Source organism: Dendrobates tinctorius, unplaced genomic scaffold (genome assembly GCF_039654945.1).
Source record: "Dendrobates tinctorius isolate UK_male_01 unplaced genomic scaffold, ASM3965494v1 ptg000051l, whole genome shotgun sequence".
Taxonomy (NCBI): Eukaryota; Metazoa; Chordata; class Amphibia; order Anura; family Dendrobatidae; genus Dendrobates; species Dendrobates tinctorius.
The window spans coordinates 11,440,684-11,464,446 of record NW_027361719.1 but is presented as its reverse complement, the minus strand read 5'-3'; the positions used below and the strand labels follow the sequence as shown (position 1 = coordinate 11,464,446).

The 23,763-nt window shown below is 44.8% G+C and overlaps 1 protein-coding gene across 1 annotated transcript; it reads left to right on the top strand.

Annotated features, from left to right (window-relative positions):
* Positions 1-1,766: 1,766 nt before the first annotated feature.
* On the top strand, positions 1,767-23,354 carry LOC141091294 (glycoprotein-N-acetylgalactosamine 3-beta-galactosyltransferase 1-A-like). Its single transcript, XM_073576782.1, has 2 exons — positions 1,767-2,421; positions 22,587-23,354. Exons 1-2 carry the CDS (start codon positions 1,780-1,782, stop codon positions 22,806-22,808), a joined length of 864 nt encoding a protein of 287 aa, XP_073432883.1. The 5' UTR covers positions 1,767-1,779; the 3' UTR covers positions 22,809-23,354.
* Positions 23,355-23,763: the final 409 nt, after the last annotated feature.

The following is a 23,763-nucleotide window of genomic DNA, read 5'->3' as shown; positions in this document are numbered from 1 at the left end:
TTTAACAGATTTATTGCTATGCAGTAGAATTGAGGTGGGTTTAAAGGAATAATATACAATACAAGTAACGGTGCTCTATAAAAGTCATATACACATCACAGTTAGGGATGGGCGAATCTACTCGTTAGGACTCGTTACTCTGCGAGTAGTAGGGGACTCGCAGGAGTCGGTACTCTGCGAGTTTCCAAGCGATTACTCGCACAGTAACGAGTCCAATGCAAATGCTAGCGTTTTCCAAGCGATCTGTAGCATCGCTTGGAGAACTGATTGACAGGTTGGTCACACTCGTCAAACATAGTGTTTGACAAGTGTGACCAACTTTTTACTACTGAGGCCGCCTATGCAGCATCAGTAGTAAAAGATAAAATGTAAAAAAAATAAAAAATATTGTTATTCTTACCCTCCGACGTCCCGTGCAGCCTTCCCGCCTCTCCACGCATCCGTTCCCAGTAGTCCTTTGCGAAAATGCCCGCGATGACGTCCATTCTCGCGGGATCGCGATGTCTCGCGGTAATTCGCAATGACGTCGCGCGAATGACCGCGAGACTTCGCGATCCTGCGAGAACGGACGCCATCGCGGGCATTTTCGCAAAGGACTACTGGGAACGGATGCGTGAAGAGGCGGGAAGGCTGCGCGGGACGTCGGAGGGTAAGAATAACAATATTTTTTATTTTTAAATTCTATTTTTTACAGGGATATGGTGCCCAAAGCCCGGAGGACAGTCTCCTCTCCTCCGGACCGTGGGTACCATCCGCAATTGTTCTGCTTACTTTCCGCATGGTGTGCACAGCCACATGCGGGAAGTAAGCGGAACAAAAAAAATGGCAGCACAGGAATCGCTGCAATACTCGCATCCCCATTCATTAACATTGGACTCGCTAGACTCGCAACGAGTAGCGAGTTTCCGAGTTGGACTCGTTAGAGTCTAGCGATTCCGAGTATTTCAGGATTCGCCCATCCCTAATCACAGTCTACTTCTACGCCGACCCTGCAAATATAACGTAGCAGGTTCCCCCTCTTTGGTATTAACTCAGTCCAAATGTTGGGGCCCAGTTGCCATGGATGTTGGCATTAGGAGGGTTCTCTGGACACCAGCTGGGGGCAGCAGGATTTAGGTCTTTATGCGGTGGGAGTGGCGGCAGAACTCTCCGGGTCTTTGCTGTTAATTGCCTCAAAGGGTGACAGGACTGCGCTCTCTCCAGCAGCGTGGGTATCTCAGTGGGGGCAGGCACACTCTGCAGTGTAGAGGAATGCAGATCCACACCTCCCCGTCTCTCACAGCAATCTGCCACACTCCTTCTCCTCTAAACATTTACTTTCACTTCCTGCCCAGCTCGCTCCCCCAAGCCCTCCTCCTCCAATCCACTCTCTCTCCTTCTATCCTTCTAGGCCGTGTCATCTGACTGAAACAAGGGTCCCTGGGAATAGTAGTCTACTGTCGCTCACGGGAAGCATGGTTAATCTCTGTAAGTCCCTGTTTAACAGCCGCTGCAAAACTCTTCTTAGTGTCTGTAAGCTCCAGTATACCGATAGCTGCTCTGACAGTTCCCTGTGCAGGTGTTACACTTGAATACACAAGAAGTTAAATTTCCACACCGAGATGATTTCACCTACTGTCAAGCAGCAAAAACCTCTAGGAATATCGTTCACAACTGAATTAGAAAGCATGAAAATTTCGGCTAATCAAAGTTTTTATTTGTAGGAAAATAAAATTAACTTGATGATTTCACTTTTGCTGATTGTGTATTTTTGTTGTTGCAGTCAATAATGTGACTTATATGCTTTCACGCAAAGTCCGAGTGCTGTGTTGGGTTATGACAGCTCCGGATCACTTAGAGTCTCGGACGATCCATGTAAAGAACACGTGGACTCGTCACTGCAATAAGATTTTATTCATGAGCTCCAGTGCAAATGAATCATTCCCAACCATTGGACTAGACACTGAGGAAGGCAGAGATCAACTCTACTGGAAGACCATACGGGCTTTCCATTATATACACAAACATCATTTTCATGAAGCCGACTGGTTCTTAAAGGCAGATGATGACACCTACGTTGTGGTAGACAATTTGCGATGGATGCTTTCCAACTACACACCAAACCAGCCAATATACTTCGGCAAACGCTTTAAACCTTTTATCAACCAAGGATATATGAGCGGTGGAGCTGGTTATGTACTTAGCAAAGAATCTTTGCAGCGCTTCGTAGAAGGCTTCAGGACCGGGCTTTGTACTCATAAATCCCCCGTTGAAGATTTGGAACTGGGTGATTGTATGGAGAAAATGGGAGTGACACCTGGTGATACAAGAGACAGTAAAAAAAGAGAGAGGTTCCATCCATTCACACCTGAGTATCATATTACTGGACATTTTCCTGTTGGTACATCTTACAATCAGTACTGTTTTTATCCCATCATAGAGGTAAGCCTGATTGACATATGATATCAGCTTGTAAAATCTGCCAATTATGATCCATCCATATTGGATGAACCATGAAATGTGTGGTAGGTCGGCTCACTTAGCTGCTCCTCGAGGTACACACAGGCACACGTGGGTTAAAGTCTCTGGGTGGTTTATTGTATCATAAAACACAAAAATATTATCAGGGATAAAAAAAACACAGCCTCACTGGTTCAAAAGGAAACAAAAACGTCCTGCCCAGGTGAGCCAACACATATGCCAGCTCTCTCAGGAGCGTCAGCCTAGGGCTTGCTTGCCTCTACAAAACACAGGCCACAGGAAAAAAAATGGCTGGACATTTATATTCCCAGCCACACCCCGAAGGTGGAGAAATGGTGAGTAGGCGTCCCACCCATCTCTTACCTACTCACCTAAAAACCCACCCATAACATGGCCGCTTACCTCCTTCAGCACCTATCATGCTGAAAGGAAACTTATGGGTTTCTAGATCATGGAGGAAAGCAGTCTCCGTGACACATAGCTCCCCTCACTTAACGCGCCAGTGACCCTGTCACAAATGTATATAGTATTTAGTAAAAACAGTGAAAGTCAGAATAACATATAAGGTTGCTGCCTGTTAAATAGTGAAAGATTAGAAGATGGTGAGGAATATTTTGCACATGAAAAGCCCAAATAGGAAATGTGCATGAAAAATGTTTCCATTTTCTGCAACGTGTATGACAGTTTTGTATTAAGATGGGATAAGACTAAACAACTAACAGTTATGCTAAATGGGAATTAGGTCTGGACTTTAGCCATTCAAGCACATGAATATGCTTTGATCTAAACCAGGAGCCTCAAACACGCGGCCCATGGGCCACATGCGGTCCCTGAGGCTGCTTCAAGTGGCCTGCAGGCACCGTAGACCCCTTGACAACCGAGGCCCAGTCCAGCGGTCAGACAAAATCAGCAGCTAACATCGGCGTGTCTGCACAGCGGCGTATGACGTCAGTGCCATGCAGTGTCAGCTGCTGGCCTCTGACTGGCTGGCGGCAGGCATTGGTATTTGCTGTGCAGAGGGTTTGTCTCTGAATTGTATTACATTTCAAATGAGGATGCCCAATCAACTGAAATAAAGCGCTGCCATTGGCGGATCCCTGGATTGAGCCGCGATCGCCAAGGGGTCTACAGTGCCTACAGGCTGCATGTGCAGAAAAGAGGATGCTGAGGGAATGGAGAACAGGTGAAAATATACTGTATATATGTTTTCCTTTATGTGTATGTGAAAAATGTGACAATAGGGTTCATTAGTACAATATGGGAACCTGGATGGGGACTTTACTACAAGATGTGGACATTACTACTACAAGTTGACCAGAATGGGGCATTATTACAAGATGAAAATGAGGATGGTCACATTACTACACAAAGGGAACCATGAAGGTGCATTAATAAAAGAAGGGGACCAGAATGGGCCATTACTACAAGATGAAGAACTAAGATGGGCAAATTACTACACAATGGGAACATTGCTGCTAGATGGGAAACAGGATGGGGCATTACTACAAGATGAGGACTAAAATGGGCACAATATTACAGGATGAGAACCAGGATGGCGACACTACTACAAGAAGCGGTCCAGGATGGGGACAATACTGCAAGAAGGGGTCCAGGATGGGGCAATACTACAAGGTGGATACCAGGATGGGGCAAATTACTATATGTTTTCCAGATTTACTATATACCTTTTTTGTTAGAGTAGTTTTTATTAAGGATTTTTTACATAAATGGAGTAAAGAAAAAGGGGGCAGACATATTATAAATACATTATACATTAAATACACAGTAATAAAGACGCAAATGAGAAAAAAATCAAAAAAGTAAATTCAAAGGGATGAAAAATATAGGCAAAATAAAGGGTGTAAAGGGTTAAGGATGAGAAGGGGAAGGAAAAATATGGTTTATTAAGGAAAATGTGAAATATGGAAAAAGAAAAAATTTAAGGGATAGAAGGAAAATGAAAAAAAAAAAATTGGTATGTACCAGCTAGGCAAAGGAACATTTAAGAGGTAGGAAGGGAAGAAAAGGGAAAGGTAGAACACCTGTAAAACATGAGGCGAGGCAAGAGTATAGAAAAGTACTAACTTTTAAATAATGTAAAATAGTGTCTGTTGAATTCTAATAGTAGGTGCAGTTTTCATTAAATCACATCCACTTTGCTTGGACAGTTAAACACAGCAGAATTTTTATACAAAAAAAGCAACCGAAAATATGCAGCATTTACGCTACATGTGAACAAGGTCTAAATTTTAAAGCAAAGAGGATGTGATTCCATGAAATCTCTGCTCTCTGTTATCTGAAGTCACTGCTGAACTCTGCGGTTTTGGTGCATTTTTTCTCTGAAGGCTTCTTTTGAAAAAACGTATTAAGAACAAAATGCTGTTGCATTTTTAAGCGCAGAATCAAAGCTTTTCTGTACTATTAGAAAAGCGTTAATGGCAGACCCTGCCCACATTTACTGCAGTCGTAATGTGAGCTAGTTGTACACTAGGTTTTCATGGCAAGTTCCAGCACCTGCTCCCCCTAGTGTTTAAAAGTGGAAATCTCAAACCTTTTTAAAATATTTCTCATATTTTACTTCATTACAAACCAATTATATTTTTTTAAAGATTAAAACATTTAGACTTTAATTTTTTTCAATTGTTGAAAAAATGTTTTTTTGATGTCACCTTCCCTTAAATTCCTGAGGTGTATGCCATCTGGGCCCAACACTGTATCATGGCCTCTTTAGTAGCCTCCACGCTGTATGATGTTCTCCTTAGCAGTCCACACGCTGTATCATGATCCCTTTAGTAGCCCCTGTGCTGTATTATACCCCTTTTAGTAACCCACACTATGTATGAGGTACCACTTAGTAGCCCCTACTATGTGTGAATGCTCCCTTAGTAGCCAGCATGGTGGGCAGCACTGGTGGCTCAGTGATTAGCACTGAGTTTGTATGTTCTCCCCGTGTTTGTGTAGGTTTCCTCCCACATTCCAAAGACATACTGATAGGGAATCTAGATTATGAGCCCCATCAGGGACAGCTATGATATTGTGTGCAAACTGTAAAGTGCCCCATGCTTTGTGATCGCACCCTTAGTATCCTCCACACTGCTATTATGGCTCCATTAGCAACTCCCACATTGTTATTATGACCCCTTATTTGCTCCCACACTATTACCATCCCCTTATTAGCCCCCACACTATTATAGCCCCCTTAGTAGCCGCCACATTAGTATGGCCCCCTTAGTAGCCCCACACTATTATAGCGACCTTAGTAACTCTTACACTATTATGGCGCCCTTAGTAGCCCCCACAACATTATGGCCACTTTAGTGGTGCCCATACTATTATCGCCTCCTTAGTAGCCCCCCTATATTATGACCCCCTTAGTAGCCGCCATAATAACACAATTATACAATCATAAAAATAAAAAAAATAAACATCATATACTCGCCTCAACCCTACGAGTCTAGCAGAAAGTAGCAGGTCCCAGAGACTCCAACGTAGCGATGTCATCGCATCGGGACACTGACGTCCTGTGCGTGGCACTATGACATTATCACATCGCTCCGCCTGTACCTAGCATTCTGTAGGTCACAGCACTAGGAAATCACGGCACAAAAAATTGTAATTATCTAACTCAATATCAGTCAATGAACATTAACACCATAAAGAGTGAACACCTATGAAGTATTATAGACGTAATGTGAGGAAAGTATTGGTTTTCCTTAAGGAGGTTGTCCAGTCCAAGTCGATAAGTCTGCAGTCACTCTGTGTGACTACAGAGTTATGAATCCCCCAGTGCATGCACTGTGCACTGCGAAGATTCACTGGTTTCTGACCCAGGTCCGGAGAGTATGTATGCATCATAAATACTACCAGTCAGGGCCTGTCTAGTGGGCATAGCCTTGCCCTATACACTCGTATTGAGCGAGTCTGCGCCCTGTCTAGTGACGCGACCGACCAGTCGGCAAAGGCAGCCTCGCTCCATACAATTATATGAAAGCAAGGCCGAGCCCACGGACCTGGAATTTGTATAATGCATACATACATATAATCTATACTTAGAGTATCCTTAAACTGGGACCCTGACTTTCAATATGTATTGTCTTCTACATACAGTATATACCTGTATCCCTTGAGGAGTACCCCATTGCAGGTGGGTGAAACACGTAGGGAGGGTTGTGTAGGGACATTATTAGTGGAATAGACCACACTTGGATACTGTCATTGTCAGGACGGGAGACAAACTTTGGGCCACTCAATAACTTTGTTGTATCTTATCAGTGGCGTGTGCCTCCTTGCACCTCACCAGAAATTTGCCAGGAACTGGAGTAACATTTCTGGTGTAAAAAATGTTGGCTCTTTTGCAGAACTGGATGGGTGGGTATAGCCCGTTCCGCCCAGCTTCTTACCGCTCCAGCCATATTGGCATGAAAGCCAAAAAGTCAAAGTTTTTTGGCACAATTCCACATTACACAAAAATTTGGAGACGCTTCAAAGAGTTTCACAACGTTTTTTTTTTCTTCGTAAAAGCTTGATGAATTGGGGCCATGGTGTATGGTTACGTTTTGTATATCAGCCACAGTGTATTTCTGCACTTGCATATGACCAGACATTGAGCAGGGAACAGCCTGGAAAGCAGGAAAGGTGAATGTGAGTATGCTTTTTTTTTTCATTTTAACGTTTTTGCCTACCGCTTACCTCTCCAGTCACCCCTGTTACTCCCTGTCTGCTGTCCAACCCGGTGTTCACTCTAGACCTCTGCTTTAGGAAGTTGGGGCCCAGTGTTCTCTATAAGTCAAGGCTTCCAGCTGGAAGCAGGCCCTGCAGATTACTTCTGTGGCCTACTTGCAGCCAGAAGTCCTGGCCTAGAGCGAACACTGAGCTCGAAATTTCGAAGGTCACTGTGCATACCTAATTCTGGGGCCTGCTTGTTACCAGAAGTCTCAGCTCAGAGGGAACATCAGGTTGGAAACGTGACACGACTGAGGCGAGGAGGATCAGACATCAGGCCGGGAGCATCGGGAGTGGCCAGAGAGATGAGCTGTAAAGTGAGTGTTAGTATTTTTTTTTATTACTACATCTTATGTTTATTATTCTCATGTGATCTGGAGAGACGTCAGAGTATAAGGGAAATTAAATTTGCGAAGAAGAACTTTCCTGCAAATGAAATTTCTCTGTAAAATAACCACATTTCATAGTTGTCTCCTAGATAGCGTCTTTCATTGTCTGATATCTTATTGGGATAGTTATGTGCTAGTGACAAGATATAAGTTACCTGTTTGTGACTCTGTGAGTCAGATCAAAAGGCCCATATATTACATTGTTACTCAATCATATGAGTAGGAGCTATTTAAGCCTACAGTTTGCTTACAGGGGAAATATGTGGCCACCCACTGATTCTCCTAGTAAAATGTTAAGAATGGTATAAAATGTTTAACCTGTTCTGTGTCCTGTCAAAATAGTGAGTCATATAAGCTGAAAGCAGCAAATAAGTGCAGTACTTCTTGCTTCTATCTAGTAATTTTCACTGACTGATTTAGCTTTCTATCGGTTATTAAAATCCTAAGTTATCCTTAGAATAAGTGATAAAATGCTGATCGCTGGGTCTAACCGTTGGAACTCCCAGGGATTCCAAAATTGGGGCTGTGGAAACCTGCGAATAGGGCTCTGCGGCTTTGTCTTGAACAAATCCACTTTCTATGGGACTGAGAAAGCCGTGTATCTCTGGCAGTCCATTAACAATGAACAATAGTACCTTCGCTCCCTACAACATGGGCTACAGAGCCACAATCTTAAGGTTACAGAGTCCTGATCTTAGGATGGCTGGGAGTCGAAGTAGTCCCCCCCATCAATGAGCAAGCTACCCCCTATGGATAACTTGTGATTAGTGTTGAGCGATACCTTCCGATATCGGGAAATATCGTATCGAATTGGATCGGACCGATACCCCAAAAATATCAGTTATCGCCGATTCCGATACCGGAAACCAATGCAAGTCAATGGGACACAAATATCGGAATGAAAATAAACCCTTACTTTCCTTGTAGGTTAATTCTACATGGAGGAAAACAACTAAGAATAATGTAGAATGTATTGGGGGAGGTGGAGGAGACCTTAAAGGCGTAGACGTTTAACCCAATCAAATGGAATAGCAGGAATTAATTTTTTTTTAAGACATTCGGAGTTACAAAGATATTGACTATGTTAAGCTTTTTTATATTTTGTCAGATATTTATGTTTCACTACTTTGCTCTTCACCTTCTTTTTTACTTCTCCCACACTTTCTCCGTCATCATCCTCAGCAGCAGCATCTTTTTCATCAACTTCTTCTTCACCTTATTCATCTTCTTCTTCTTCACCTTCTTCCTATTATTCTTTTTTTTTACATTCTTCATATTCTTCTTATTCACCTATTATTATTCTTCTTCATATACTACTACTTCATCTTCTTCATCTTCTTCTTCTTCATCATATTCTTATTTGTGACAGGCATTCCTGTAGTTGTTATCTATCAAAGTTTGAAGATTACACCTTCCGTTCTGCCTGTCACAAAAGATTTACAACAGGATTTGTCCACGTTCAGTTTTGCCTGCAGCAGGTATTTTCCAGGGGCACCACGAGGAGGAACGGACACACCCCCATACACTGCTTAGTCTTCTTCTGCTTATAATTTAGATATCTTTTGCTCTGATTTTTAGTCTTATGCTTAATGTTCTTCTGCTTTTTGTTCTGCAGCTTCTTGTTCTTCTGCTTCTTGGTCTTCTGTCTCTTGTTCTTCTGTATCTTGGTGGTTGTCTTTTTGTTCTTTGTCCTCTTGGTCATCTTCTTCAGGGTCATCTTCTTGGTCTTCTTCGGGGTGGTCTTCAGGGTCGTCGTCTTTGGGGTCGTCGTCTTCTTCGGGGTGGTCTTCAGGGTCGTCGTCTCCAGGGTCGTCGTTTTCGGAGTCATCGTCTTTTTCGGGGTGGTCTTCAGGGTCGTCGTCTTTAGGGTCGTCGTCAGGGAGATCCAGAGTGATTACCAAAAACCATTTCAAAAAGCTTGAACTTGGAAATGTAGCAGAAGATACAAGAAGGCTGAGGAACTGCTGAGAACCAGTTGACGGTACTGGAACCTGGATGGGTAGCCGAAGGTACAAGAGCCAATGGAACTACCGAGGACCAGCTGATGGTACTGGAACCCGGTTACTAAGCAGGAGGTACCTGTGCCAGAAAGCTGAGGCGCTGCTTCTGCTCCCTCTTTGTGCAGAGCTTCCACCACTGCCTCAACGCACTGAGCTGCTTTGTAAAGCACTAGCAGCATTGCTCTCGGGTGGAATGGAGAACATGATGAAATGCACCAGTGAGTCTTGGTACTCCCGAATTTTATGCTTCAAGATCTGGATAGTCCCTCAAAAAACTCTGCACGACCAAGTTGAGCACATGTGCCAGACTTGGGTTGTGAGTGAGGTTGCCTAGGCCCAGAGCTGCCACCAGATTTCGGCCATTGTCACACACTACCATGCCTGGCTGGAGATTCGCTGGCACAAACCACACGTCGCTCTCCTGCTTGATGGCATTCCAGAGCTCCTGCGCTGTGCGGCTTCGATTCCCCAAAGAAATTAATTTCAATACGGCCTGTTGATGTTTGGCCACGGCTGTGCTCATATCGGTCGTAACAGGTAAGCGTTCACGGGTCCATGTGGAGGTAGACTGTGACGGCTCCTGCAGCGCTCTTTCAGAGGAACTGGAGTATGAGGAGGAGTCAATGTGTACAGACTGAATTCCTGCAATCCTTGGAGTTGGCAGAACACATACAGCGCCTCTCCCAAGATCTGTACCCGGCTCCACAACATTTACCCAATGGGCAGTGAGGGAAAGATATCATCCCTGTCCATGGTTACTGGTCCACGCATCGGTGGTCACGTGGACCTTGCTACTGACGGCGTTTAGTAGCGCATGTTTAATTTTTCCCTCCACATGCTTTGGCAGGGCAGGGATGGCTTGCCTGCTGAAATAAAAGTGGCTGGGCACGTTGTATTGTGGGACTGCCAATGCCATGAAGTTACAGAAGGTGTCAGTCTCCACCAGCCTGAATGAGAGCATTTCAAGGGACAGTAGTTTTGCAATGCCAGCATTCAGAGTCTGTGCTTGGGGGTGGTTTGCCGAGTATGGGCGCCTTTTCTCCCATGCCTGTGCTACCGATGGCTGTAGACTGGCCTGGGAGTGTGAGGATGACAGGGAACATGGTGCTGTGGGTGGAATGATACTGTGTCTCTGTACAACAGTGCCAGAGGTTCTTCCATGACGATCCTGTGAGGAAGCCGAACCAGCTATGTGTGAGCTGGAGGAAGAGGCTACAACACGAGCTGAAGAGGTGGTAGGTGGCGCTGTAGGTTTGCCTAGGTCTTCAGTGTGTCTTTGTAACTCCACCACGTGCTTGGTCCGCACATGTTTCCACATATTTGTGGTTTTGAGGTTGCTGACACTTTTCCCTCTTTTCACTTTCTGATTACACAGCTTGCATTTGACAAAGCAAATGTCATCTGCAACTGTGTCAAGAAAGGACCAGGCACTGCAAGTCTTGGGAGCGCCCGTTTTGGGTTCTGGAAGAGGCATGCTCCTAATGGGTGCCAATGTGGAGGCTACAGGCAACCGAGTCTGCCCCCTCCCTCTCCCTCCTTTTTTGGCCGTTCAGGGAATCTGTTCCTCAGAGCTGCTCCCACCACCTTCCTGTACCTCACGCCATGATGGGTCAAGGACCTCATCATCTACACTACCCTCTTCAAACGACTGCTTCTCCTGGGTAGTCTCGACAGCACAGTACGCCCCAAAAAGTGGCACCTGAGTCTCATCATCAGATGCGTACTGAGGTGTGCTGACCATAGGCACTGGCCCACCCGCCTCTTCAGATTCAGAGAGACAAAGCTGTTGTGCATCACTGCATACTACCTCTTTTTCAAATTCTCGAATGCTGATTGGCTGGCCCCCTCTTTCCAAGCCAACAGATTCAGAGAACAGAAGTAGAGATGGCTCCTGTCCAGGGCTCTCTTACTGCCTGGGCAATTTGGCAGGTGGTGAAGAGACAGATGGGTGCTCTTCAGTGCTCTGGACCTGAGAAGATCTGGAACTAATTGAATTCGATGCGTTAGCTGCCATCCATCCGACAACGGCTTCAATTTGTTCGTCCCGCAGCAGTGGGGTACGGCGAGCTCCAACAAAGCTGTGCATAAAGGACTGTTCCCTGGTAAAACTGGAGGATGCTGAGTCACTGGTGCTCGCAGCAGGAACAGAATCCCCACGTCCTCTCCCTGCAGAAACTCCACGCCCACGACCACGTGCCTTACTCCCTGCCTTCTTCATCTTGGTAGACTGATAAAGATAGGCAGAAAAGTACTAAGGGCTTAGTGTGCTTATTCCTGAACAGCTGCTAACAGGTATAAGAAACACTAATTTTTATAAAGTGTGGACTAGACTTTAATATGAGCTAATGTGGCCTACACAACTGTAAAGTGGAGTGTTTGGTGAACTTTATTGACTTTTTTTTTCACAAAAAGACACTGGATGTGCCCAAAGATGTAAAACCGACAGTATCAAAAACTTTTTGTAGCTATTACAATGCAGGAAGGTAACCTACAATGCAATAGATGAGGCTCCAAAAAATAGGCTAATACTAATCTGGCTGGGGCTGCAGGGCACAAGCCAGCAGAAAGGTTCCTCTATCTACTCCTATATAGTGTTTGCAAATATTATAGCTGGATATAGATGGAACCACACTAATAGGTGAAATTTGGAAAAATGAGCAGCACTAATGCAAAAAAGGACAATGTATGAGGCAGTGATGCACGCTGAGTGGACTACAACCGGAGGTGGCTGCAGAACACACTACAGCATGAGCTGCACTCACACACAGAGACCTCGCAGACAGCCATGAACAGCGCTGCAAGGCAAAAAAAAGCTTCTCACACAGCGGTTGCTAAAGTAGCCTGGGTAAAGCACAATAAATCAAATTGCTAGCTCAAACTTTCCGTCAGAGTCAGAACAGCAGCGTCCTGTCCCTAAGTAAATTCACAGCAGAGTGAACCCAAAATGGCGGTGGCGGCTTTTATAGTGCATCATGACATCATTTCAGCAGCCAATCACAGCCATGCCATTAGTTAACATGCCTAACATGCATAACAGGATGTGCCCACACTTCTTAGGATTCCTCATTGGCTGAATAAAATCAAACTGGCTCATTGCATTATGGGAACTTCCGATTCCGGTATTCGATATTCTAAAAGTATCGGAACTCAGTATCGGAACTCTGATACCGCGAATATCGGCCGATACCCGATATTGCAGTATCGGAATGCTCAACACTACTTGTGATTTTAACAATAGCCTGCAATGAATCTTATATACTGTATAGCATGTATGTCCTAATGAACCCAACAATTCGCAAGAGTCCTGGACCATGATTAAGTTCTTACAGGATGGTAGATGTGGGCAGTGGCAGTTTGGACCTGGGTAACAGAGAATCCACATATGAAGATAATAAAGCACTGAGGGGGTGATGATGATGATGCAAGGACTGGGTGTAGATAGTCATGATTTTATTCATTTGCCATGACAGTGATGACTTCTATATTATTTTATTGAGAAAAGCCAAGGACAAGTCGGATGAATGATGCGGTCTTGTCCAAAAGTGTGCAGACTGACACAAATTTTGTTTTTGCTGTGTAAGGGGTTACAAAGACTGTTTTAAGCCTCACACACATCCTGGTTAAACATTGGCAAACGGAAATACTTTATTCTGTATATATGGTTATGTATCTGAATGCTCCTATGTGTTCATTGTATATAGGGAAAGTGCAGTACTCAAGTTAGCCCACTAGAGGGGGCACATTAGGACTAAATAGAAAAAATAACAAATAGTTAAATTAGGAGGGGCCAAATGTGGGCAAGTTGTAGGATCTCCTGAATTCTAGTTAGTAGGGCCAGGGACCACGGACAGGGCAGGTGAACCATGTAATTTTAAGAAAGGAACCCAGTCATCTGGGGCCTGGTGACAGAAGGTCACAACAATGAGAGAATGCAGGGCAGCTCCAATAAGTGGCAGCTAACTACGTGGGATGATGCCCTTTCGCATTGTCTTGGTTAAATGGACAGGTGAACTCCTGAAGATAGTTAGGCTGACCCGAAGGAACACTGCGGTACCGGACGAGTTGGTACGACCGAAGAGCACTCTGGAAGAAGTGTTGGAACGCACAGGAAAGGCATAGAGTGTACTCTGTGTTGATTCCTGTGATGTAACTGTGACTGATCTGGACGTAATGAGAATGGAATCAAGTAAAGTTGTTTATGTTAAGTTGGAACTGGACTCCGTCTTTCTTTGCGTGATTCCGACAGGAAGCAAGCCTCAGCATATCAGAGAGGATCCGGATGGATCCGAAAATGGAACGAACGGTATGACGCAAGGGGGACATTGTGTGCATGTGATGGGAGACCAGGGCATGATTAAGCAATCTCTGTCAGCCATGACTACGGCCCTGGCTCCCCTCACATTTGGCGTAGTGCGGCAGGATCCCACAACCTTGCAACGTGGAAATGCCGTGGATGTGATAAAGAATACCATTAATGTAACTGATACCCTAGATGTGACTGATACCTTGAATGTGACTGACACTTTAATGGTAGCAAAGATGGCGACTCTGAAGATGATTGAAAAGGGCGTGAAGATGGAGGACGACAACTTTGATCCCACCCTTCGTCGGTGTCCTCACTGGACATTGGCACGAAAGTCTGTCCAGCAGAGTCGGCAGCCTAAACTAAAGATACATACCCCAGTGAATAGTGCCCGCCCATTGTGGGCGCGATGGAGGAGAAGAAGACCTCGCCCCTTACAACAGATTGCAGAGAAATGGGTGGAGCGGCTGGAAGCGACCCCACCTTGAAATGGGTGGGACCTAGAAGAAAATCCCGTGTGCAGCTGCGCGCTGCCATTGCGAGATACGGCACCAGCAGTGATGGACCACTCATGAGCAGGAGTTGCGGCGGCATAGGCAGCATCAAGTGGAAATGGCGACAGGAGAGAGAAATGCCCCGATTTGGAAGACTGAGGGGAGTCGCTGACGAGTTCTGGACCCACTGATTTCCCATATCTGCAGAGGAGCGGTGCTGGCGGCTGCCGGAACATTGCCAACAGGAGCTGGAGGCCAGTGAACCAGAAACAGTGATTGCCCTGGTGGAGCCCGCACCAGAAATGGAGTCCAAGCCGGAGTGCGCAGCTGCATCGGTGCAGGGATCCGACGGTCGCAGCCATGATGCTGGAGCAGGTGGCGGTGAGTGATCCTCGGCCCCTGACCCCGGAAGGCTGGACTGTACCTCTGCCCCAAACTCTGGAGAGCAGGCTATGCGTATCGTCACTCCGTCCCTCAGTCTGTCTTATTTCCATCATTAGACAGTGGGCCCCTTTCAATCCCCCGGGCAGGCAGCTTGGATTGCGGGGGTCATCGAGCATAAAAAAAGCAGGAGAAGCAGGTGTGGGCAGAGCTGCGCCAACCAGGAGGGGGCGCTATGGTCAGATGTCGCACTAGTGGGCAGCTGGTGTACACTGATGTGGACCATGGCTATGTCTTTATTCAAAAAGTGGATACGAACGCTAAAGTTTATGTAAATGCCGCCTCAGTAAAATTCGGCAGGCCCTTGAGGGAGGGCGATTAGGTCAACTTTTATAAGGAGGACAGCCCTCTGGGGTATTTTGCGGAGGCAGTCATGCTGTGTCAGGGGGATGACCTGGAACTTTATGCGAGCCCGGAACAGGTTCAGTCAGCCCCTGTTCCCTGGCAACTGCCCGGTCAAGCTCTTGCCCCTGCCATGTCTCTGCAGTACACGACATCTGTGGCTGCAGGGTCATTGCTGGCCCGCATACAGGCATGGAGCCCAAAAGGGGATACAGCGGCACTGGACAGATGTTGCTGAGTGAATGCCGTTTAACCCCTTTGTAAATGCTGTGATAAAAAAGGGACTGTTCCTCGTCCCTGTGGGTAAAGGAGCCCTGAAGCACCCCCAAAGTCGGGTGTAGTGAGGCCGCTACGGGCCGTAGTTGAACAATGTTTTTCCAATCCCAGTTTTGTTGCACCTATTGCACCCCTTCTGCTGGATAGCAGGATTCTAACCCTATGGGTACGGCCCAATGACTGAATAGTTAAACGGACAGCACCCGTATATTTACAGGGCTGTACCTCACACAAAGGAGGGGGGAAGCCCCCAAGGACTAAGGACCTACGGAGCAGGTCAAGTTAATACGGGATGGACTGTTTATATGCTCTTGTCCTGTAGGTAGACGGGACCGGGGGCTTCATGGACCAAAGGTGCTACTTGGAAGACTGTGCACCAGGCACCTAGTAGGAGAAAAGGGAAACAGACCCTTTTGCGGTGCCTCCTGCTGGGCTAAAAAGACTCTGCTTACGTTGAGCTAAAAAAAAATTCTACCTCATTCACCTCCCTGCGTGGAGTATTGTCTTGTAAATTTTAAAGTGTTCATTACAATATGATCGGGGATGACCATTATTAAAGGACGGAAGAGTGTAGGGGGTTACAAAGACTGTTTTAAGCCTCACACACATCCTGGTTAAACGTTGGCAAATGTAAATGTTATAGTCTGTATATATTTTTATGTATCTGAATGCTGCTATGTGTTAACTGTATATAGGGAAAGTGCAGTACAAAAGATAGGCCACTAGAGGGGGCACATTAGGACTAAATAGAAAAAATAGCAAATGGCTAAATTAGGAGGGGCCAACTGTGGGCAAGTTGTAGGATTTCCTGAATTCTAGTTAGTAGGGCTTGGGAGCCCGAACAGGGCAGCTGGACCCCGTAACATTAAGTAAGGAACCCAGTCGTTTGGGGCCTGTTGGCAGCAGGTCACAACAGTGAGAGAATGCAGGGCAGCTCCAATAAGTGGCAGCTCACTACGTGGGATGATGCCCTTTTGTCTTGGGCAAAATGGACAGGTGAACTCCTGAAGATAGTTAGGCTGACCCGAAGGAACGCTGCTGTGCCAGTCGAGTCGGTACAACCTTGGAGCATTCTGGAAGACATGATGGAAAGCACAGGAAAGGCAAAGAGGGTACTCTTTGATACCTGTGATGTAACTGTGACTGATCCGGATGTACTGAGAATGGAACCAAGTAAAGTTGTTTATGTTAAGTTGGAACTGGACTCCGTCTTTCTTTGTGTGATTCCGACAGGAAGCAAGCCTCAGCATATGGCCGGGATCTCACATGCGAGGAATACGGCCGAGTCTCGCATGTTAATACCTGGCACTGCCGCCAGCACTTGGATCGGAGCATGCGGCCGCATAGCAATAGATGGAGCCGCACGCTCCGTTCCTGAGTGTAGGTGGCAGTGCCAGGTATTAACATACAAGACTCGGCTGTATTCCTTGCATGCATGATCCCGGCCTATCAGAGAGGACCTGGATGGATCCAAAAACGGAACTAAAGGTATGCCTCAAAGGGGACATTGCGTGCATGTGGTGGGAGACCAGGCTGTGATTGAGCAATCTCTGTCAGCCACAACTATGGCCCTGGCTCCCCTCACAGCTGCTTCAGTGTTTTTAGATTTTTTAGTTGGATTTTTCTATGTTTACTGAAGTACAATTACAAGTATTTCATAAGTTTTAAAACTTTTACACACAAATACATCAAATTTATGCAAACACACAATGTTTACAGAGTTCCCTCATTTTTTAACACTTCTGCAATTCACCCTGATGTGCTGGTTATCAGCTTCTGGGCCCAACAGTGACTGATCGTGACCCAGATTTCACTGCCCGACCACTAACTGGGTATCTTGTGGTAGTTGGCATAAAATTTCACTTATTTAGTTACAGTGGGTCCTGATAGTGATTGACCCTCTTAGACTTCCTTCAACTGATTGATAACTTTCTCTTTAATATTGAAAATATCATGAAAGTTACCGCGCATGCACATGGTATTGTGGCCTCCAACGCCGAGATGTTAAGACAAGTATAGCAGGACATCCAGGAAGTGTCCCTGTGATGAAATCAGGGTCTTGGACACTAATTTATTGTGCCCTCAGATGGGCTAGAAGCACATAGCAAGCAATTAGTGTATACTTATGACTTAAAGGGATTGTCTGAGTTTGTCATAAAGTTCCTTATCTGCAGCAAATGTGACAAGGCGGAGGGTCACAGACAGGGAGGAGAGGTTCCCATGCACAGTCCGGCCCTGTGCCCCAAAATCTATTGAGCAGAAAGCATCAAATATTGATGAAAGAAGAACGACAAAGCAAATTTCTTCACAAATGGTATCAATTTAGTTAGCGTTACAGATGCATTACACACATTTCTTTACTGAACATTATAAAATCGTGCTGATATGTTCTCTTTAATATCTCTATTAAAAATATAGAAATCTTGTTATTTTCATCCTGGCAGCTTGGACTATTTAAGACTCAAACATTCTGTTTTTTTAAGTTTCAACAGTCCTATTATCATGACAGTTCATCAAGGATTACAATGACATGTAATACTTCTATACACAGCTGAAAATACAGGATCCATGATTCAGAGTAGGTGATGTCACAGATCAACCTGCTCCCCTGCCTTTCACAATTACCTTGTAGACCAAAAAAATCAGGTTTGAGTCAGTCTATCACTGCTAATGTGCTAATGTACATGTGGACTTCCTGAAAGAACAGGAATTGTTTACTTTTTTTTTTACTCAATTTTATGGCATCATTAATTTCCACAACACCTTACAGACATCATCATTACTTACGGTATATACTCGTGTATAAGCCAGATTTTCAGCCCATTTTTGGGGGCTGAAAGTCCCCCTCTCGGCTTATATACGAGTCATATACCTGGGGGGTCAGTGGGGGAGGGGGAGCGGGGGTGTCAGAGATCATACTTACCCCCTCTGGTGCAGTCTCTGCAGCCCCCCGCTTCTCCACGGTCTCCCTTCCTGCCCTGCCTTCAGCGGTCATGTGGTACCGCTCATTAAACTCATGAATATGAGCATAGTCATGTGTGTAATGAATGGTACCACGTAACCGCTGAAGGCAGGAAGGGAGACCATGGAAAAGCAGGGCTGCAGAGACCGCGCCAGGAGGGGGTAAGAATAGCGATATGCACCTTTCCGGGGTCCATCGCTGCTTACCGCGGTCTGCTGCATTCTGTGTCAGTGACATTTAGGCAGCAGAGGGTGCGGTGATGTGGTTAGTGCGCCCTATGCCCTCTGCTGCCTGAACATCACTGACAGACGACGCAGCAGACAGCGGTGAGCAGCGATGGACCCCGGACAGGTGAATATGTCAGGTGCCGGGTCCTGAGCAGGAGAGGTGAGTATGGCATTTTTTTTTGCAGCAGCAGCATATGGGGGCTTAATATATGGAGCATTTTATGGGGGCAGCATATGGGGGCATATTCTATGGAGCAGCATATGGGGGCATATTCTATGGAGCAGCATATAGGGGCATATTCTATGGAGCAGCATATGGGTGTCATGATCTCAGTGCGGGTTTGACTTGCACATGTAAGGTTAATGTCTGGAACCAGTGCTGATGACTGGCACTTCTGGGGTTAAAGGTTATGATCCCAGAGCAGGCTTACCTGCACACCTGGGGCTCATTATTGTGGCCTCGCCCTGGTTCTGGGAAGGCTTCTTATGGCCTCAGGAAGCTCCTATCCCCGTCAGTTATACTTTCACCCTTGGCAGAGTGTGTTGACCCCTGAGTGTGTTTGTGCTGTGTTCTTGTTTACCTGATAACTTGGTGTATGACTCGGCACGTTCTCTGGATACTGCTTGTTGGATTCTGCTTGGTACCTTCTATGTCTGTTTGGCTTTGACCACTGCCTGTCCCCGACTATTCTGTCTCATCCCTGGTACTTTACTGTTATCCCTGTGTATGACCTGGTTTGTCTGACTTTTAGTATTCCTGTATAGTATTTTGCCTATCTCTGGCAGCAGGACGCTAAGCCCTGCCCCCCTGCAGTCACATGACCATAGGTCCTTCACTGCTCACTGACTTCAGCTTCTCCAGGTCCTGTTTGCCTGAACTATATGGCCGTGTCTGACCCTGGGCCCCTCTGCAGTGTGGGTGAGTCCTTGCTCAGCGGTGACTGCACGCCGACCCTAACAGGACCAAGACAATGGGGTCATATTCTATGGAGCAGCATATGGGGGCAGCATATGGGTGTATATTCTATGGAGCAGCATATGTGGGCATATTCTATGGGGCAGCATATGGGGGCATATTCTATGGAGCAGCATATGGGGGCATATTCTATGGAGCAGCATATGGGGCAGCATATGGGGCCATATTCTATGGAGCAGCATATGGGGGCATATTCTATGGGGCAGCATATGGGGGCATAATCTATGGAGCAGCATATGGGGGCATATTCTAAGGAGCAGCATATGAGGGCATAATCTGTGGAGCATCATATGGGGCATAATCTATGGAGCATCTTATGGGGGCATAATCTATGGAGCATCTTATTGGGGTATAATCTATGGAGCATATTATTGGGGCATAATCTATGGAGCATATTATGGGGGCATAATCTATGGAGCATTTTATGGGGCATAATCTATGGAGCATCTTATGGGGGGCATAATCTATGGAGCATCTTATGAGGCCATAACCTTTATGAAGCTCTATATGGGGCATATTATTCTATGGAGCATCTTATGGGGGCATTGTTAACCTTTGTGCAGCATTATATGGGGTGTATTTTGTATGGAGCATCTTATGGGGCTATCATGAACTGTATGGAGCATTATATTGGGCTCCTGATTCAGCATGGATATTCAAAAACATTTAACCTACTGATGTCTCAATTAATTTTACTTTTATTGGTATCTATTTTTATTTTTGAAATTTACCAGTAGCTGCTGCATTTTCCACCCTAGGCTTATACACGAGTCAATAAGTTTTCCCAGTTTTTTTTGTGGCAAAATTAGGGGGGTTGGCTTATACACGGGTCGGCTTATACACAAGTAGAATCATAGAATCATAGAGTTGGAAGGGACCTCCTGGGCCATCTGGTCCAACCCCCTGCTCAAAGCAGGATTCACTAAATCATCCCAGTCAGATGTCTGTCCAGCCTCTGTTTGAAGACTTCCATTGAAGGAGAACTCACCACTTCTCGTGGCAGCCTGTTCCACTCATTGATCACTCTAACTGTCAAAAAGTTTTTTCTAATATCTAATCTGTGTCTCCTCCCATTCAGTTTCATCCCATTGCTTCTAGTCTTTCCTTGTGCAAATGAGAATAAAGTTGATCCTTCTACAATGTGACAGCCCTTTAGATATTTGTAGACAGCAATTAAGTCTCCTCTCAGTCTTCTCTTTTGCAAACTAAACATTCCCAAATCCTGCAACCTTTCCTCATAAGACAGGGTTTGCAGACCGGTCACCATTCTGGTCGCTCTTTTCTGAACTTGCTCCAGTTTGTTGATGTCTTTTTTAAAATGTGGTGCCCAAAACTGGACACAATATTCCAGATGAGGTCTGACCAAAGAGGAGTAGAGGGAAATAATGACTTCACGTGATCTAGACTGTATGCTTCTGTTAATACATCCTAGAACTGCATTTGCCTTTTTTGCTGCTGCATCACACTGTTGACTCATATTCAGTCTGTGATCTATTAGTATACCCAAGTCTTTTTCACATGTGCTGTCACTCAGCCCTATTCCTCCCATTCTATATATGCTTTTTTCATTTTTATTGCCCAGATGTAGTACTTTGCATTTCTCCCTGTTAAAAACCATTCTGTTAGTTACTGCCCACTTCTCCAGTTTATTTAAATCTTTTTGAATCCTCTCTCTCTCTTCTCTAGTATTAGCTATCCCTCCTAGCTTTGTGTCATCAGCAAATTTAATCAGTTTACCCTCAATTCCTTCATCTAAATCGTTGATAAAGATGTTGAACAATACAGGGCCCAGGACAGAGCCCTGTGGTACCCCACTTGAGACATTCTATAAGTATATGCGGTACCTATTGGGGCTCATAATCTAGATTCCCTATCAGTTTGTCTTTCGGAGGAAATTGGAGAATCAAGAGGAAACCTAGACAAACAAGGGGAGAACATACAAACTCCTTGCAGATGTTGTCCTTGGTGGGATTATCATTAATCTAAAATAGCCCCAGTTGCCAAACTGTGAAAATTGCCAGGTTTCTATTTTTTTTTATACAGGTTCAGATATGAAATAAAAAATCCAAAATGATTTTAAAATACATTTAACATAAAGAACTGATTTAAGCAGTAGGTCATGTTCTGATGATTTGTTCCCTTTAAACATTGAACTCAAGAATAAAACAGAATACAAAAATATAGTTTGCACTGATGGTTGTGAGCAGACAGAATGTAATCATTTAACTTTGTGTTTATGCATGGGATTAAGGCTAAGTTCACTCTGGGCGGTTTTTTAATGCGTTTTTTATTCTCATTTTCAGCTGCGTTATAGAGTATCAGCAAAGCCTATGAGATTTCAGAAATCTCTTGCACAAACATTGGGGTTTTTTTCCTCATGATTTTGTCCTTTGCATGGTTCTTTGGACATAGAGAATGTCACTGCTTTCAGCATTTTTCACTCATTGACTAGAATGGGTGGTGAAAAAAACGCTGAAAAACGTGCCAAAAACGCAGGTATCATGTCTTGATGCGTTTTTATGTGCCAAAACCTGATTCTATAGAATAGGATTTTTTATTCAACACTAAACTTTATCAGCATACACAGGAGACAAATCTAGCACACCAAAACTGCAGCAAAAAATTCACAAAAATCGCAAGAAAAACGTTGAAAAAAACGCAAGAAAAACCAAGGAAAACATGCTTTTTTCTGCAGCTTCTCTCCTGCTAAGAAATCAGTTTTGCTGCAGAAAAAAAAAGCTGAAAAAATGTCTACTGTGAACTTCCACCAAATTTCATCATCATAGAATATTAAAACTAAAAATGTGGTGTTAAAATTGGGTATTTCTGGCCTCTCCATAGGTTCACACATGTGAGTCCACTGCTAAACGTGTCTATTATTTATGCGTAAAATATGTTCTTCAAATGTTTTGATGTTTTTTCTAAAAAAACAAGTTTTTAATTTCATATTTTTTTCCCTATAACTTTCCTAGCTTTCCATCTTTTCTTTTACAGGGTGCTCAGTGCTGTTCAGACCTGGCCATATCGTATCATTATGTTGATGCTGAGCTTATGTACACCTTGTATTATTTTACCTACTATATAAGGCCATATGGGTATCACTTTCGTTTCCAGCCACCATTAGAAGAACAGTTCAGACTCCAAGATCCCAGTGCAAATACCATTGGAAAAGCAATTTCTTCTTCAGCGTTACAAAAGACCACGGTTCCAAAATAGTGAACACAAAATATCTAAAAACTATCCCAGGAAAATATGGAGCGCTAACACAGATCATCCAATCAGATTTGGCTGTATTTCCACAGCCAGTGCCGCCTTCTGCCATTCTTTCAGCAACTGTTGGAAAAGCTGTGAGCACGCTAATGGGGACTTATACATTACTGTGATTACATTTTTGTCCCCATCCAGAGGTTACTACAAGGTTCATGATCTTGTAATGTTCTACAAATAGTTACCTGCCACCGTCATATTATAACAGCATTTTACCTGTAAGGAAAAGTAACACCCCCACCTTATATCAATAATGTCTTAAAGGGAACCTGTCAACAGGATTGTGCAGAGTAACCTACAGACAGTGTCATGTTAAGGCAGAGACAGACTGCCGTATTTCTCATGCGAGCATCGCATCGTAAAACTCGCACTGGCTGTCGGCTCTCCTGACCTGAGCTTGACAGCTGCATAGTAATCCATCATGCTGTCTTGCTCAGATCAGGAGAGGTGCCGGCCAGTCCGTGCAGTGCGGCTGTCTGACTCTGCCCTTACACATGCGATCATGCGGCAGCGCAGGAGCTGCTGCCGTTGCCTGCCTGCTGCAGGTGATTTTTTTTTCGCAATATATATAATATTCATTATGTAAACTAGGGGGCAGGTCAGTGAGGGATCGGTGACCTGTCCACAGTCTGCATTATGAATATCTAATCAGAGCACCACATGAAGACCCCCACAGGCCGCCCCGAAGCACGAGCATATCATTAACTCAAAACTGAAAATAAAGATTACACAACAACAACCACAAGACGGATTTCATCAACCAAGGTGTCATTTTAATCAGTATAACGGTGCCAACCTGACACTGTCTGTAGGTTACTGTGACACAATCCTGCTGACACAATCCCTTTAATGTATCAGTCTTCCACATTGTGGTTCAGGATTTTTTTCTTTATAGGTAAATGTT